This window comes from Euleptes europaea, chromosome 13 (genome assembly GCF_029931775.1).
Source record: "Euleptes europaea isolate rEulEur1 chromosome 13, rEulEur1.hap1, whole genome shotgun sequence".
Classification (NCBI taxonomy): domain Eukaryota; kingdom Metazoa; phylum Chordata; class Lepidosauria; order Squamata; family Sphaerodactylidae; genus Euleptes; species Euleptes europaea.
In genome coordinates, this window is record NC_079324.1 from 64054009 (window position 1) to 64069612 (window position 15604).

The window sequence follows — 15604 nt, forward strand, 5'->3', positions numbered from 1 at the left end:
CTGTCAGCAATGCTGATTTTATGAACAGGCAGTTCATGAGAGGGAGGGCACCTTGGCCATCTTCTGGGCATGGAGTAGGGGTCACTGGGGGTGTGGGGGGGAGGTAGTTGTGAATTTCCTGCATTGTGCAAGAGGTTAGACTAGATGACCCTGGTGGTCCCTTCCAGCTCTATGATTCTATGCTGGCATCTAGGACACTGGGGGAAAGACACACACACCAGGGGGTGACCAGGGGGTGTGGAAGGACCACAGGGTAACATACCTGGTTCCTTGTGGAGGAATACTCCGGATTTACTGGGAGAAAGGGGACCACCGTCGTCTCGGTTACCAGCGTGCTGTGGTTCTGAGTGGCAAGCCAAACTGTTTCAGGGAAAACAGACAGCCAGGGTTGGCTATGCTTCACTTCCCAAATGCAAAAGGTGCTGAGGGTAAAGCTGGCCCACTTGGGGACCTGGCAGCCTGTACACCCAACCCAAAGGCCTGGGGACAGGGCTAGCGTTGTGTGATACAGAGCAAGACACTCTGCACGTGCTCAGAAGTATCTATTCCTTACGATTACTTTTTGTCTTAGAAGACGGTGCCCTAGCACTGGGAATAGGTTTGAGGGCTGAAACCTGGCTTATGATAGGCCTTTGTTCCATTTCTAAACCATATTTTTATTTTTCAAGCAAATATTCCCTGACAAGGGAGCTAAACATTTGCTTTTATTCTGATATAAAAACTAAAGTTAGGACCACATGTTACAATGTACCCCCATTTGCCCACTTCTCAGCCCCACTCCTTGCTGGCAATGGAAAGTCACCTGCGTCTGTCTCCCGCCTGTCCACCTCGTCATAGACGTCCATGGCAAGCTCCTCGAACAAGTGGTTGCTCAGCTGAAGTGAAAAGACACACGTCCCATTTAGAAGAAGATTTGTTTTTTATCTGCCGAATTTCTCTACCACTTAAGGGAGAATCAAACCGGCTTACAATCCTCTTCCCTTCCCCTCCCCACAACAGACACCCTGTGAGGTAGGTGAGGCTGAGAGAGCTCTAAGAGAGCTGTGACCAGCCCAAGGTCACCCAGCTGGCTTCATGTGGAAGAGTGGGGAATCAAGCCTGGTTCTCCAGATTAGAGTCCACCACTCCAAACCACCATTCTTAACCACTACACCACACTACACAAGACTCCACTGCGGCGACTCCCCGGGACAGGGACAAAAAGCATGTTCCTGGGGGCACAAACGGGGAGCCAGCTGGACAGCCCAAAGATCCCAGGGACAGTTCTGTGCCGGCAAAGAGCTTGACAGAAGATGCATGAGAAAGAAAGGTGTGTGCTGGTGCAGCGGTCGGCACTGGCAAATTTAACTGCAAGAATACACATTGCGGGGGGATGGGAAACATTAAATTTAAGCGTCCGCATGACTCTGGTATAATGTGAGAACAGGCAACTTGCTGGAGCTGATGAGCTGGCAAGTGAAAGTAAACCCACTGAGACCGCACAGGACATCAAACGTTTTCAGAGCAGAACACACACACCCCAAGTGGTACCCAAGCCGAAGTGAGCTCCGTCAGGGCTACCCAAATAGCCTGGCTGGCTTTCGGCACACAAAGAGCATCACCAGCGACAGGGAAAAAGACTGCCCGCTTTCTCCATATCACATGTAGGTTTATAAAGTTATCCTTTCCCCACTCCAGTGCACTGGAAAACCTGATCGTCTTCAGCCTCTCTTTGTAGAGAAGGTGCACAAACCCTCTTCCCACCTCTACATCCCTTCTGAGATGGAGACCCCTGGACCAGAAGCAGCATTCCAGACGCAGCCACCACCACAGATCAGGGGCTTTACATTACAGGCCGTTTTATTTTCAGTCCCTTTTGTAATGATCCCCAACATAAAATCAGCGTTCTTCACAGCTGCCACACAAACTGAATACTAGTTTTCCTTCTGCTCACAGCCGTGACCCCAAGGTCCCTTTCCTGATTTATTCTTGGGGCAGGCCCTCGGTTTGCCTTAAAAAAACTTGACAGCTAACATATAAAAGCCTAAAAATCAAGAGGAAATCCAAACCCTCCTAGAGCTCATTCTTTAAAAAAAGTACACCGTTGGATTGCAACAGCCCCATGGCGACCCCCTGACGTTCCCCCTCGAGAGGTTTTCAAGGCAAGAGACCAACAGAGATGGTTTGCTGTTGCCTTCCTCTGCGTAGCAGCCCCGGTCTCCCTCGGTGGCCTGCCAGCCAAGTGCCGGCCCGGCTTAGTTTCTGAGCTCCGATAAGACGGGGCTAGTCGGGGCTACTGGGGTTGCTGTGCTCCTTCCTTTACCCCTAACCTTTTCCAGAATCAGAAGCCGCAGAAGTCTGAAGCTGGCCCCCCACCACGACCTCCTCAGCTGGCCTCACAAGCTGAAACGCTGAGAGGTGGCGTCACTTACCGACTGAAGCTTCTTTTTTGCTGCTTTGGCGAGTTCAGACAAATCTAAACTGCTATGAAAACGAGAAGTGGTCACTGTATCTGCAAGAGATATCGGCTCTCTTATGAGGAGCTGTGTGCCTTCGACCTGACCCCTTGTTTCCGCTCACACTCCCTTCATATGCTCCACTGCAGAAGGCACGTTCCTGGCGGGGGGGAGGCACTTCCACTGGACAAGACCCTTCCCTGTAAATGAGCTGCTGCAAAGCGCCCAGCGAGAGGAACGGGGCTCCACAGCAGAGGGACCACCTCAGCAACAGACGAGGGGAGTAGAAGCAGAAACAAGACCCAGGGCCCTGAGCCAGCGGCAGAGGCAAGGATGAAGCACAAGGAGGGGCAGCGGAAAACGCACGGTCACATGCCAGCATCACACTCTTCATGGCCCAGAGCACAGGCTGTCATAATAAATCAAGCAAAGTCTCGTTTATTGGGCTGTGGCAGAAATGAAGACAGAATTTGTAGGGCAAAGCCCTGAAGGGGGCGAACACAGGAAGTCCCCAAGACAGACCACTCTGCAGGTACAGGACAGCCCCAAGAACAGTTCCCGCAGGGGACCCAGAACACCCACAGCAGAAGAGCCAGAGGGAGACCGCCGCCCCACAGCTTGGCAACCCAGAAATGCCAATGATCCCATGCACACCGCCTCTTCTCACTGCCTTTGTCTCTTCCTTCAGTCCCTCTGTTGTCCCTGCCCCACCCATTCCCAAAATTTAGACTGAACCCCCCCCCCCGCCCTGCCCCGAGGGCAGGGACCTGAAGATACCTAATCCCACAACCCAGTCTGAAGTTGTCAGTAATCTGACCAACAGTGCTGTGAGCTGCTCAGAAGATTAGCAGGAGAGAGAGAAGAGTTCACCGCCCAGGGCCACAGGCCCCTCGAGGGGGGCCACGTGCAGAGGCACCAGCTGTGCATGGCCTGGCCCTGATAGACAGGACTGCCCCCCAAAGGAGCCCGTGGGTCCGTTCCAGCCTGGCTAGTCTCCAGCTGAGTCTCAGGACAGAAACTGCCCAGGGAGATTAGCTGTCCCAGGAAAGAGAGTCAAGAGGAGCACGGCACGGGGGATCCTCCTGGGTCTGTCAGTGGCTTCTGACGATCTCCGTCTAGCTCACTCGTGGAAGCTGGGAAGCCCTGCAGCCATTATGCCCCCCATCTCATGGGGCAAGGCTACAGGAAGGGGCCAGGTGATGTTTCTCCCCCTCAGAACTGTCCTGTGGGGCTCCAGATGTCATCATCCCTGTTATTTACCCTCTACACAACCCCAAGGGAGGCAGCGAGATCGTCTGGAGGAGTCAGCGGAATGCTGATGGCACCCTCAGCATCAGGTGTGACGGAGGGCGAAACGACACAATACGTTCAGCTATGGGCTGACTCGATTCACCTTCTCCACAGCCACGTGGCAACTGCAGGGAACTTACCCAAGCTCTGCAGGGCCTGGTTCAGGGGAGGACGGGTTTCAGCCTCTCTTTCCCCCCCCCCTGCCTTTTTCCCGAGCTGAAGGCGGCCCCCAGAACAGGGCAACGAGCAGCTGCCTGGGCCACTTTAGCTCAGGACAATGTTTTGTGTGGGAGGGGGAGGCCGCAGTGCCAATAAAAATACAAATGGGGCCCTGTGGCACTTGGGTAAGTTCCCCACAGCTGCTGTGGGGAAAGCCAGGTGGGTCAGGGGAGTGTAATGTGTAGTTTGGCCCAGGATCTCTGTGACTAAGTAATGGCGAAGTTAGCGTCGTCTAAGAATTGAGTGTTTCAAAGGCAGCTCCAACATTTCTGAACTCCCTCTCAGTAGAGTCCGTCCAGTCTGCCGTGATTTTGAAGGGGATGAGGGAAAACTCATCTCTTCTGTCAAGCTGTTCAGCTCGCTACCTTCTGTCTTTGCGCTGATACAAGTAGCTTCTGAGCTTGCAGGTTTAAATTGCACTGGATCGATTGGGCTACGGTTTGGCTACATGCTTTTACTGCGGACGGAGATTACCATAGGGGACTTCAAGGACATTTAAATATAAGCAAACAAAATTTGCAAATGAGTTGTTTAATGTTGCCCCAGAAGGTCGGACCAGAACCAACGGGTTGAAATTAAATCAAAAGAGTTTCCATCTAGATATTAGGAAGAATTTTCTAACAGAGCGGTTTCTCAGAGGAGCAGGCTTCCTTGGGAGGTGGTAAGTGCTCCTTCCCTGGAGAGTTTTAAGCAGAGGCTAGATGGCCATCTGTCAGCAATGCTGATTCTATGACCTTAAGCAGAGGGAGGGCATCTTGGGCATCTTCTGGGCATGGAGTAGGGGTCACTGGGGGTGTGTGTGGGAAGTATTTTTGAAATTCCTGCATTGTGCAGGGGATTGGACTAGATTACCCTGGTGGTCCCTTCCAGGTCTATGATTCTAAGAGTCAAACCAAAAGCATAGAGGCATACTTACAGCCGCCTGAATTTCCAATGCACAGCAGTAAGAAGAAAAATACATCACCCGTTACATTTGCCAACACTCTCTGCCTTATTTATCAGTAGACAGGTAGCTCTGTCCCACCCAGCAGGGCAGTTTCTAGCAGACCAAGCGCTTCAAGCAGGATGACAAAAAGCAACATCCTTTTTAACCACCAATGAACTTCTTGGTCCTTATCCTGTCTTCAGCCTCACTGATAAAACCCTAGTATTAAATATTAACAAATCAGATTGTTCCACACTCTCAGTGCCCGATCAGTAACCTTACCTGTCTGCCATCTGAGGTATAATGAAATGCTGCCCACTTTTGTGATCTGAAACAGAAGTTTTGAGACCGCGTCAGGGGCTGGAGAGGCTCAGGCTCCATCTCAGCTTTCCAAATGCCACAGCTGGATAGTAGGTGGACTGTTGGGCAGGCCTGGAAGATTCCAGTTCCTGTCCCCACTTAACCACAAAGTTCACAGAGTAACTTGAGGCCTGAAGGCCAGCGTCAGCTGGGTCGGCTACTGAATGCCCTCTGCTGCCCCTTCCAACACCCACCCTGCACACTGAAGAAGAAGAAGAGTTGTTTTTTATATGCCGACTTTCTCTACCACTTAAGGGAGAATCAAACCGGCTTACAATCCCCTTCCCTTCCCCTCCCCACAACAGACACCCTGTGAGGTAGGTGGGGCTGAGAAAGCTCTAAGAGAGCTATGACTAGCCCAAGGTCACCCAGCTGGCTTCATGGGGAGGAGTGGGGAAATCAACCCAGTTCACCAGATTAGCATCTGCAGATCATGTGGAGGAGTGGGGGATCGAACGTGGTTCTCCAGATCAGAGTTCACCGCTTCAAACCACAGCTCTTAACCACTACACCATGCTGGCTGAGCATGAGCAGAATCCCCAAGTCCAAGAGGGTGACTCTCCTGGGACAAGACTCAGCCCCACTAAACTAGCCGGGGCATGCAGACATCAGGGGAAGGACACCCGGCCATCACCCAGAGGACCCTAACCCTCACTGGCAGGTGACCACCCCCCGGCCTCCAGATAGAACACCAGCAAGGAAAATTCAGCTTCGCCCAGCCAGATATAAAAGTTGACCTTCACCTCCACATTGTCAGAATTAACTTTCCCCTCTAGCTCCCCCCATCTCCCCCCTCCTCCCCTTGTCTTGCTTGGCTTTTTACAAGCCAGAAGACAGTGGTCAATCTCTCTTGATCGATGAGTGATGGAAGACTGTAGCAACTCCAATCACTCTAGAGCTGAAAAATGGACCTGAGGCTGAAGCAGACAGAAGGACCTGTGGTCCCCCAAGTCAAGACCCCAAGCTCCCCCACCCCCTTTCCCAAAGCCAGAGCGGCCCTTACCAGGTCTTCGGCCACAAAGGTAGAACGCCAGCCGGTCAGTCAGCTCGTACTGGATTTCCACCAGGCGTTCTGCCAGTTCATGATACCCACCTTGCCTGTTGGGCCCGAGGGGACGAGAAATCAAGTCAGAATTCAGTCAGAACAAAATCAAGTTTATTATCATTCCAGTTGCAGGCCTCACCAAGGTTATGATCCTAACCGAGAAGAGTGGGACTGTTCACAGCACCAGGAAGAGGCTTCCAGGCCAAAAGCCACTGAAGGATCAAGACTTTATTTCATCAGGGTGAGACTCCAGCACCACCCTTATATCACACATCTAGTCGTGCCCCCAAAGCAAAGGGGAAAAGGCGATGCACATGAAATGGTTCATGCATCATTTAGCGGCAAAATTCAATCTGCCCTCCCCCTCCACGCTCCACATTAGAATAGAAGAAACGCTCTCTTTGTCCAGAGAGAAAAAAAGCCCCTTCGAGTGCCAATACTGCTCACTTTGCATAGTCAACGGGAGTCTTCCCGCTGGAGTCTTGCGTGCCAGGATCCGCCCCGTACACAGCCAGCAACTCAGCTTGTAAAATCTGACCGGTTTTGGCAGCCACATGAAGCGGGGTGTTCCCTTTCTCCTGCAAAGATTTTTAACATGCATTTGCTCAGAAGCTGTCGTCTCAAATTCAAAAAGGATGACTACATGCTCTAAAAGGAGTTTCCCGCCGTGCCAGTAAAAGGCATTTTCTTACCGGGTTGAAAAAGTTGGCCTGAGCTCCCAGAGAGAGCAGCCGCAAACACGTCTCCAGGTTCCCAGTCCTCACGCTGGAATGCAGTTGCTGAAACCAAGATAAGGACAGGATTAGGCCTCCATTTCTCATGCTTCTGATATTATGTTTCCTTTACCACCACTGAGGACCCCGCACTTAGGACAGCCATCTTGCTGCACCCCCCCAAGCTCCGCTTAAACTCCAACAAGAGATCACAGGGCTCGCAACAACCCAACAGACACACAGAGAGACGCAAGGGGTCCTTTATGCAGAGTCTCTGAGACCTTAACTCCAATCCAGTGAAAAGTGAAAACAGATTCACAAGAAGCATTTCCTGGTCAAGAGACAACCTCCACAAAACCAGAACCGACAGGTTGAAGTTAAATCAAGAGTTTCCATCTAGACATTAGGAAGAATTTTCTGACAGTTACAGAGGTTCCTCAGTGGAACAGGCTTCCTCGGGAGGTGGTGAGCTCTCCTTCCCTGGAGGTTTTTAAGCAGAGGCTAGATGGCCATCTGTCAGCAGTGCTGATTCTATGACCTTAGGGAGGGCACCGTGGCCATCTTCTGGGCATGGAGTAAGGGTCACTGGGGGTGTGGGGGGGAGGTAGTGGTGAATTTCCTGCATTGTGCAGGGGGTTGGACTAGATGACCTTGGAGGACCCTTCCAACAATTGTTGCTGCCTTAAAAGTGTGCTTAGGAGCCCCGTGGCGCAGAGTGGTAAACTGCAGTACTGCAGTCCAAAATCTGCTCATGACCTGAGTTCGATCCCGACAGAAGTCGATTTCAGGTAGCCGGCTCAAGGTTGACTCAGCCTTCCATCCTTCCGAGCTCAGTGAAATGAGTACCCAGCTTGCTGGGGGTAAAGGGATGATGACTAGGGAAGGCACTGGCAAACCACCCCGTAAACAAAGTCTGTCTAGTAAACGTTGGGATGTTACATCACCGCATGGGTCAGGAATGGCCCGATGCTTGCACAGGGGACCTTTACCTTTTTTTAAAAAAGTATGCTTGGTGATGGGGGAGCAAGGCCAGCTACCTGGATTCTCTTGCCACTTCTGGAGGCATAGCCAGGTGGTGCAGCTGAGGGAAGGGGGAAAGCCATGGGAAAACTCCCCTCCCTTATAGACTGACAACCCCCAGTTCACCCCCAAAGAAGAAGAAGAGTTGGTTTTTATATGCCGACTTTCTCTACCACTTAAGGAAGAATCAAACCGGCTTACAATCACCTTCCCTTCTCCACAACAGGCACCCCATGAGGTGAGAGAGCTCTAAGAGAGCTGTGATTAGCCCAAGGTCACCCAGCTGGCTTCATGTGTAGGAGTGCGGAAACCAACCCCGTTCTCCAGATTAGCCTCCGACGCTCATGTGGACAAGTGGGGAATCAAACCTGATTCTCCAGATCATAGTCCACCGCTCCAAACCACCACTCTTAACCACTACACCACGCTGGCTCCCAAGCTAACATGTTGTGTTGACTGGGTAGACAGTGCCTGACTCCTGCCACTGCGCAGGCCAGACAAAGCCAAGCAGAGGGAAACGCATTTGGTGGACAGCAGGCTGCACAGCCCTGCCCTGCTGAAACGGCAGGTGCAGCCCCCACTCCACCCCGAGCTGGAGCCACGAAGGCTGCTCACTGCCTGCCTACAGAATGATCCCTACCTTACTCAGGTCTTTGGCGGTGACACTGTCGTCGTCCCGACATGGCAAGCGATGAACGAAGGCCAACATCTGGTATTTCGCTCGGATGAACTCTGCTTTGTTAGGGCTGCAAAGAGGGTCAAAGAGGGAGAGAAGATGCAGAGGGCGCGGACCCTCCCCACGCCAACCCGTGGGCAACCACACCCCGCTCAGAAGCTCCTACTGAATGGGAGGGGCTGTGGCTCAGTGGTAGAGCCTCTATTTGGCATGCAGAAGGTCCCAGGTTCAATCCCCGGCATCTCCAGTTAAAGGGACTAGGCAAGTAGGTGATGTGAAAGACTTCTGCCTGAGATCCTGGGGAGCTGCTGCCGGTCTGAGCAGATAATACTGACTTTGATGGACCAAGGGTCTGATTCAGTATAAGGCAGCTTCATGTGTGTTCATGTGAACATGCCCTCCATTAAGGGTGCGGGGGCGACTGTGGCTCGGGCACAGGATTTCCCCATAAACGCCCCCACAACACAGAACAGCCTCCTGGAGGAGGTCAGCCCTTCTCTCAGGATTTCGGAGGTGACGGAATGCAGAGCTCTACAGGCAGAAATTAATCTGCAAGTTTTATCGTTGCAAATGCTGACACTGGGACTGGAGTGGGTTTATTACTGTGACTGGACTTTTATTGGACTGTAAACTGCTGTGAGCCCCATGTAGGAAAAATCATGGAATATACATTTAAAAATAAGTAAGCAATGAGTTCCTGCAAGTAAGCCAAGGCTTGCCGGGGGGGGGGGGGGCAGCAAATGCAGAAATGGGGCCCACCACAGAACAAGGCACTGCTGCTCCATCAGACAAGGGCTGACAGAGCAGCAACACCAGGATTCTCACGTTCAACCCAACATGTTTCTAGTTCCCACCCAATCCCAGGCAGGCCAGTCAGACAAGGAGAGGAAGAAGCTGTTTTTTATATGCCGACTTTCTCTACCACTTAAGGAAGACTCAAACCGGCTTACAATCCCCTTCCCTTCCCCTCCCCACAAGAGACACCCTGTGAGGTGGGTGGGGCTGAGAGAGCTGTGACTAGCCCAAGGTCACCCAGCAGGCTGCATGTGTTGGAGTGGGGAAACCAACCCAGTTCACCAGATTAACCTCGGCTGCTCATGTGGAGGAGTGGGGAATCAAACCCGATTCTCCAGATCAGAGTCCACCACTCCAAACCACCGCTCTTAACCACTACACCATGCTGGCTCTCTCACAGCATCTTACAGAGCTGGAATCTTGAAGGGGACCTCAAGGGAGGATTTTTTTAAAAAAAATCAAAGGCACGCAGAAGCTCTACACAATATTTTCTCTGCAAACCACCACCACTGGGATGCCACGGAGTGTTCACAACAGTGGCCTGTCTTGAGCAGGAAGGGCGAGGGAACGTTGACAAGCAGTGCTGTTACCCCCAAGGGATGCCAGTCAATGCAGCATTGGGGGGAGAAACCATTTAATGCAGCCTGAGGAGAGGAAGCTTTGAGGAGAAGGTGGCAGAGGTTTGGAAAAGAGATGCCGTGCAAGGGAGAGCTGGGGGGCAGGTGGCAAAAGAGGGGGTGTGACGGGGGTCTCATTCAAGTCTGGATTGGAAATAACTGACCAACTTTCACCCTGGGCAGGGCCGCTTTCTTCAGCAGAGAGCTCTGGAGAGTCAGACCAAACAACTGAAATCTCACTGCTGTGCTCACATCAGCAGAAGGTGACCCCGGGACCCTCCCTCCCTGAAGAAAGGGAATGCCCTGGTTTTGTGGACATTTGTCACCTTCACTGCCAACAAAGGAGGCAGGATTAGGCCCACGCACATCTGTAGTTGCTTCTGCCACGGTTTGGCAAATGCAGATGTACTTTCCCTTCTGCCCCCCCCCCCCAGGGAAATGCCAGGCAATGCCCTAACGGTCCCACTTACTGCACTTTGTCCTGGGGGTTTGCTTTGCGCCTTCCGCTCATGACCGATGCAGGATCCAGCAACGAATGCTCCCAGATGGAGTTGGCGCCGTTATTGTACAAGGTCTCCACCATCTGTAAAAGACAGAACGCAAACCATGAGCGCTGAACAGCGGCAAGGCAGGCACCACACCTCTGGCAGAGGGGATTGTCACGGCACAGACATGTCTGAGTGGGCTTTTATATTTTTTTAAGCTGGTTTTCAAAAGTGCTGGAGTGGATGCTCTTTTTGTTTGTCTGTTAAAGCAGATTCAAGTACAAAGTTGAAATTGTCAGGGTAAACATCACAGCACAACAGAAATTTCCAAGGATTCAAACTGTTTGACAACTCGGCCTTCAGAGCAAAGTTCAGGTTTGGGGTTTACCAAAGAGAAGACTTCAGTTCCAGAATTTCAGCTGCCTCGTTGTCCATCTTCAGGAGGCAGTTGAAGACGGTTTTATTTAGGACTGCCTTGGATGGATTTAGTTTTTTATTGGCAGTCCTAATTGGCATTTCTAAATTGTTGACTTTCTAGGTGGTTTTAGAATTGATGTTTTATTGTTTTTTTATTGACTAATAATGTTTCACTAACATAGTGAGCCGTCTGGAATTCCACAAGAGAGAAAGGTGGCTAATTAATGTTTTAAATAAATAAATACCCCCCATCAGAATTTCACCCACAAAAGCCAACATGTGAAAAATGAATACTTTGCTTAGCTCCAGCTCAGCTCCTCCAGCCCACCTCCGAATGCAACACCTACCACTTGGGGGCCCCTGCATGGACAACTTCTTGCATTTCAACCCAATTTCCAAGCTCAACCGTCACAAAACCATTTAACCCCCCCAAGCAAACCCACATCCCTCTTCCTATTACTCTAGCAATCAATAATCAGTGCTTTATTGTATAGTGCTTTATTGTATAGGTCATGTAGCTTGCCCTGGTTACCAAGCTTTCAGTAGAGTATCAAGGTCCAAGCAGCTGATTGTTTTACAGTGCCTGGAAAAACCCTTGACAGGATGCACAAGCACATTTCTCTGTAAACAAACAGCACCAGGCAGATTATATGGCCCTCAAAGGATGGGGAGGGTATCCTGCCTCACAGCACTGAGGGACTCTCAAGGCAGCTGGGACCCCATGTTGTTTTGTCTTGTACGTTATGCAGTACACTATTCAGTTGTTGTACGTTGTTTCAAAGTCCCCCCTCCTGACCAAAGAGTTGCTTCTACATCACAGAATGTTCAAAAGCTTGGTAGGAACTGAAGAGGACAAGGCACGGAATCCTGACAAACAGTACTGCTACGATGGAGGAAGGGGTACCATCAGACTCTATGTGAACCACTGCACTTCTCTGCACGGTTCCACCAAACAGCAGTTTTTAGACCATCTATTTTCGGGGGACACTTTCCTCCTCAACTACTTTCTTGTGCATCACGGAGAATTCTGGGACACGCTCAAGGATATGCATACAGAGCACTGGCTAGGCAAGGAAGCTTTCCAAAAGAAAACCCTTCCGCTACCCCCCATCCCCACAGGGCCGGAAATGCCCACAGCAGGCACCTGTATGCCAGGTGGCCTTGCTCACTTTTGCAGGCACCTGCAAGAAAGGACGGCCAGCCTGCAGCTTACCTGCAGCAACGTCGGGGGCCACGGCGTGTGCTTGAGGTGCTTGACTTGGGAGATGTGGCGGCCCAGGCTCCGGTGGACGCTGCAGCACTCATCGCAGATCAAGACCCCCCGGTTGATGGATGCCCAGCACGGGTCTGAAAGAGAACGCCAGCGGCGGTTGAGCACACGGAGCAAGCGGAAGAGGCAGGAGCCCAGTTAGAGCCGCTCAGCCGACAGGAGGTACTCCTTTCGCTCAACCTCATGTGCTGCTGGGCAACAGGAAGCAACAAGCACACAAATACAACCATTGCCCAAGTTAGTTAACCTTTTTTTCAACCTAATTTTTAAAATTTACAAATCAGTAAGCTCAAAAAAAAAAAAAAGCTGGACCCATTCCGCCTGCAAGGAGGGGCATGCGCTGACAGGAACACATGAGGGCCGCTCAAAACAGGAAGCGTGAAAAGGCTCAAGTCAAACTTAGTCTTTAGTCACAGGCGGAGGCCTTGGTGAAATGGGGCAATATGGGAAGTTTGCTGCCAAGACACAAGAACTCTTTATAGGAAGCTGGAAGGGGGAGGGGACTGCTACTTGGCATTGAGAACTCCAGATCTTTACATCAACAGGTGCCTCATAACTTGAAAAAGTGTGGAGCAGCTGAGACAAATGGCCAGTCGGGTCCTCACAGAAGTGCCCTCCCATAGCCAGAAAACCCTTCTGTTGCCTGTCTTATGTGACAGGATTTCTGCAACAGCCAAATACGGCCATTCCCACGGACAGACTTAGGAAGAGCCCGTCAATATCATGGGCCTGGCAGGTCAGGCTTCCTCCCAAACACTGCTTGACTGCAAAAGGCACCTTCTGCAACGATGCTCAGTGCATATTCTCTTGGTTGCAAGATACATCCAGCAGGTCTCAGGAGAAGCTGTGTGTAAATTTTCTAAATAAATAACAAACACATACTGGCAGAACTCACCATGGCACATGGGCCGGATGCAGCCCCCCCCCCCCCCACCTCCACAACTTGGGCTGGCCCCCGGCAGCTCTCGAAAAGACTGTTTTCGAGTTGTCAAGCCATACGTGAGAGTGTGGATTGGGTGTACAAATGTCTACTTTTGTACTGAACACTGAGTCTAACTGTAAGAGCTTCTCTGCCAGAGGTTGCCCGCTTGACTGCGGAGCACAGCACTCCCAGGATGACAGGAACAGCCTGCTCCACACAGTCCTCTTGACATGTGTATGCCGCTTGGACTTGGTGTGCGAAGGGCATCGCCAAGATGCCAATCTCAGGGACAGACCAGCAGGCCAGCAGCATCGAGGACAAGCCCGATTCTCAAACTGCACTTAGGACTGCCAGGCAGAGGCTGGGACGCCAGCAAGGAGGTCTGGTGGTGCAGGAGCTGTGCCCTGGGGGGTGGTCGGGCTGCAGCCAGAGGGGGGCACGAGGGGGCAGTCAGCTGAGAGTGGGTCTGGCATTGCCCACTTGCCTGTGGGTGGGGTGGGGGGCTACTCTGCCACTTCTGCAAGTAGCTTCCTGTCTGCAGCTCCTTTGCCAGGCGGCCCAGCTCCTCCCTTCCAAGCGGAGGGGAGAGGAGGGGGAGAGGGCTGTCTTTAGGAACCCCCCACAATAGCCCTATGGTGCAGAGTGGTAAAGATGCAGTGCTGCAGTCAAAGGCTCTGCTCATGACCTGAGTTCGATGCCGGCAGAAGTCGGGTTCAGGTAGCCGCCTCAAGGTCGACTCAGCCTTCCATCCTTCCGAGCTCAGTGAAATGAGTCCCCAGCTTGCTGGGGGTAAAGCGTAGAGGACTGGGGAAGGCACTGGCAAACCACCCCGTAAACATAGTCTGACAAAGTAAACATTGGGGTGTGGCATCAACCCATGGGTCAGGAATGACCTGGTGCTTGCACGAGATCGGCAGCAGCTCTCCAGGGGCTGAGGTGCTTCACATCACCTACTTGCCTAGTTAACTGGAGGTGCCACCGGGGATTGAACCTGGGACCTTCTGCCTGCCAAGCAGAGGCTCTGCCACTGAGCCACAGCCCCTCCCCTAATGCTGACACGCGCTTCAACACACACACACACCCCGCACACCCGAACAAGGGAATGCGGGGGAGACGCGGCAGACGCCTGCCCATAGCAGGGAGGCGCTCTGCACGCGCTCAGAGGCAGCGGAGAGCGGGGCTTCCTCCTCACCCCCCCCCCCAGCTCTTACCCGGAGCGCTGCAGTCCGCGCAGACCTCGCTGCTCCGCAGCCGCTTGGACATGGCCGCGCAGGGCCCGGCGCCGATCCGGAGCCGCCGCCGCTAACGGGTCCCTTTGCGCGCCGCCAGCCACGGGCCAGCCGCCCCGCGCATGCGTACGCCAGCGGCGCGCTCCGGCTTCGACAGCGCCATTCGCCAAGCCGCTCGTGACGCCACTAGCGGGCGCCTGGTCATCGCTCGGCTGAGAGGGGCGGAGGCGGCGACCCAGAGACGCCTGGCAAGGAGTGGGGAGCGGCCATCTTTGCTGCTGGCAATCCCCTCACCCTTTCTTTAACAGAGTTGTATGCCGGAATGTTTAGGGTTAAAACACCAGTTAGGATTACAACACTGACGCAACATTTTCTCTATTTTTAAGACGGGATCCCCCACCACATATCTGAGCTGTGACTCACGAAAGCTCGTATTTTAATGTGTGTGTGTTAAGTGCCGTCATGTCGCTTCCGATTCATGGCGACCCTATGAATCAATGTCCTCCAAAATGTCCTGTCTTTGACAGCCTTGCTCAGATCTTGCAAACTGAGGGCCGTGGCTTCCTTCATAGAGTCAGTCCATCTCTTGTTGGGTCTTCCTCTTTTCCTGCTGCCCTCAACGTTTCCTGGCCTTATTGTCTTTTCCGGCGACTCCTGTCGTCTCATGACGTGCCCAAACTACGACAGTTGAGTCTTTTAATAGGTGTTCCTAATCTCTGAGGTGCTTCTGGGAGACACCCAGAATCCTCCAGGCCCCGACGAAGCCTCCGTCTCCGTCAGGGAGAAGAAGCGACGCGGCGCCCTCGCTCGGCTTGGGGCTGCCCTCACCCAAAATGGCGGCCGAGGGGGCGCCACGCCCACGGGCCGCCCTTTCCCAACATGTCTCCGTGGCGCGGGCCGGCCGCCCTTGCCCTCACCCAACATGGCGCCTGCGGCTTCTACGGGAGCCCCCGAGGGACAGGCGGCGGTTGCCCTCCCTCCCTCCCGCCCACCCGCCGCGTCAACGACGGCTGGGCTGGGCCGGCCCGCGCGGGAGCCTCCCCGGAGGCAGGCGGGGACTGGCCGGGCTCCCTTCCTGGTAGCCCAGGGCCGGCAGGGGGTGGAAGGCCGGGGGGGGGGAGGTGAAAGGTCAGGGGGGGGATAAGGGGCGGGGGTCGCCTGGCCGGCGCCCGCAAAGGGTCGAGCA

The 15604-nt window shown here is 53.1% G+C and overlaps 1 protein-coding gene across 1 annotated transcript in view; it reads right to left on the bottom strand.

The window, feature by feature from the left end:
- The window catches only part of GIT2 (GIT ArfGAP 2), a 34888-nt gene extending 20420 nt beyond the window's left edge, over nucleotides 1-14468 (bottom strand). The window contains exons 1-11 of the mRNA XM_056859248.1: nucleotides 14401-14468; nucleotides 12211-12344; nucleotides 10566-10678; nucleotides 8648-8753; nucleotides 6967-7053; nucleotides 6722-6852; nucleotides 6233-6327; nucleotides 5152-5197; nucleotides 2412-2463; nucleotides 803-875; nucleotides 263-360 (exon numbers count right to left, since the gene is read on the bottom strand). Of these exons, the coding sequence (XP_056715226.1) occupies nucleotides 263-360; nucleotides 803-875; nucleotides 2412-2463; nucleotides 5152-5197; nucleotides 6233-6327; nucleotides 6722-6852; nucleotides 6967-7053; nucleotides 8648-8753; nucleotides 10566-10678; nucleotides 12211-12344; nucleotides 14401-14452 (987 nt within the window). The 5' untranslated portion in view covers nucleotides 14453-14468. The remainder of the gene's footprint in view (nucleotides 1-262; nucleotides 361-802; nucleotides 876-2411; nucleotides 2464-5151; nucleotides 5198-6232; nucleotides 6328-6721; nucleotides 6853-6966; nucleotides 7054-8647; nucleotides 8754-10565; nucleotides 10679-12210; nucleotides 12345-14400) is intronic.
- Between the last annotated feature and the right edge of the window lie 1136 nt (nucleotides 14469-15604).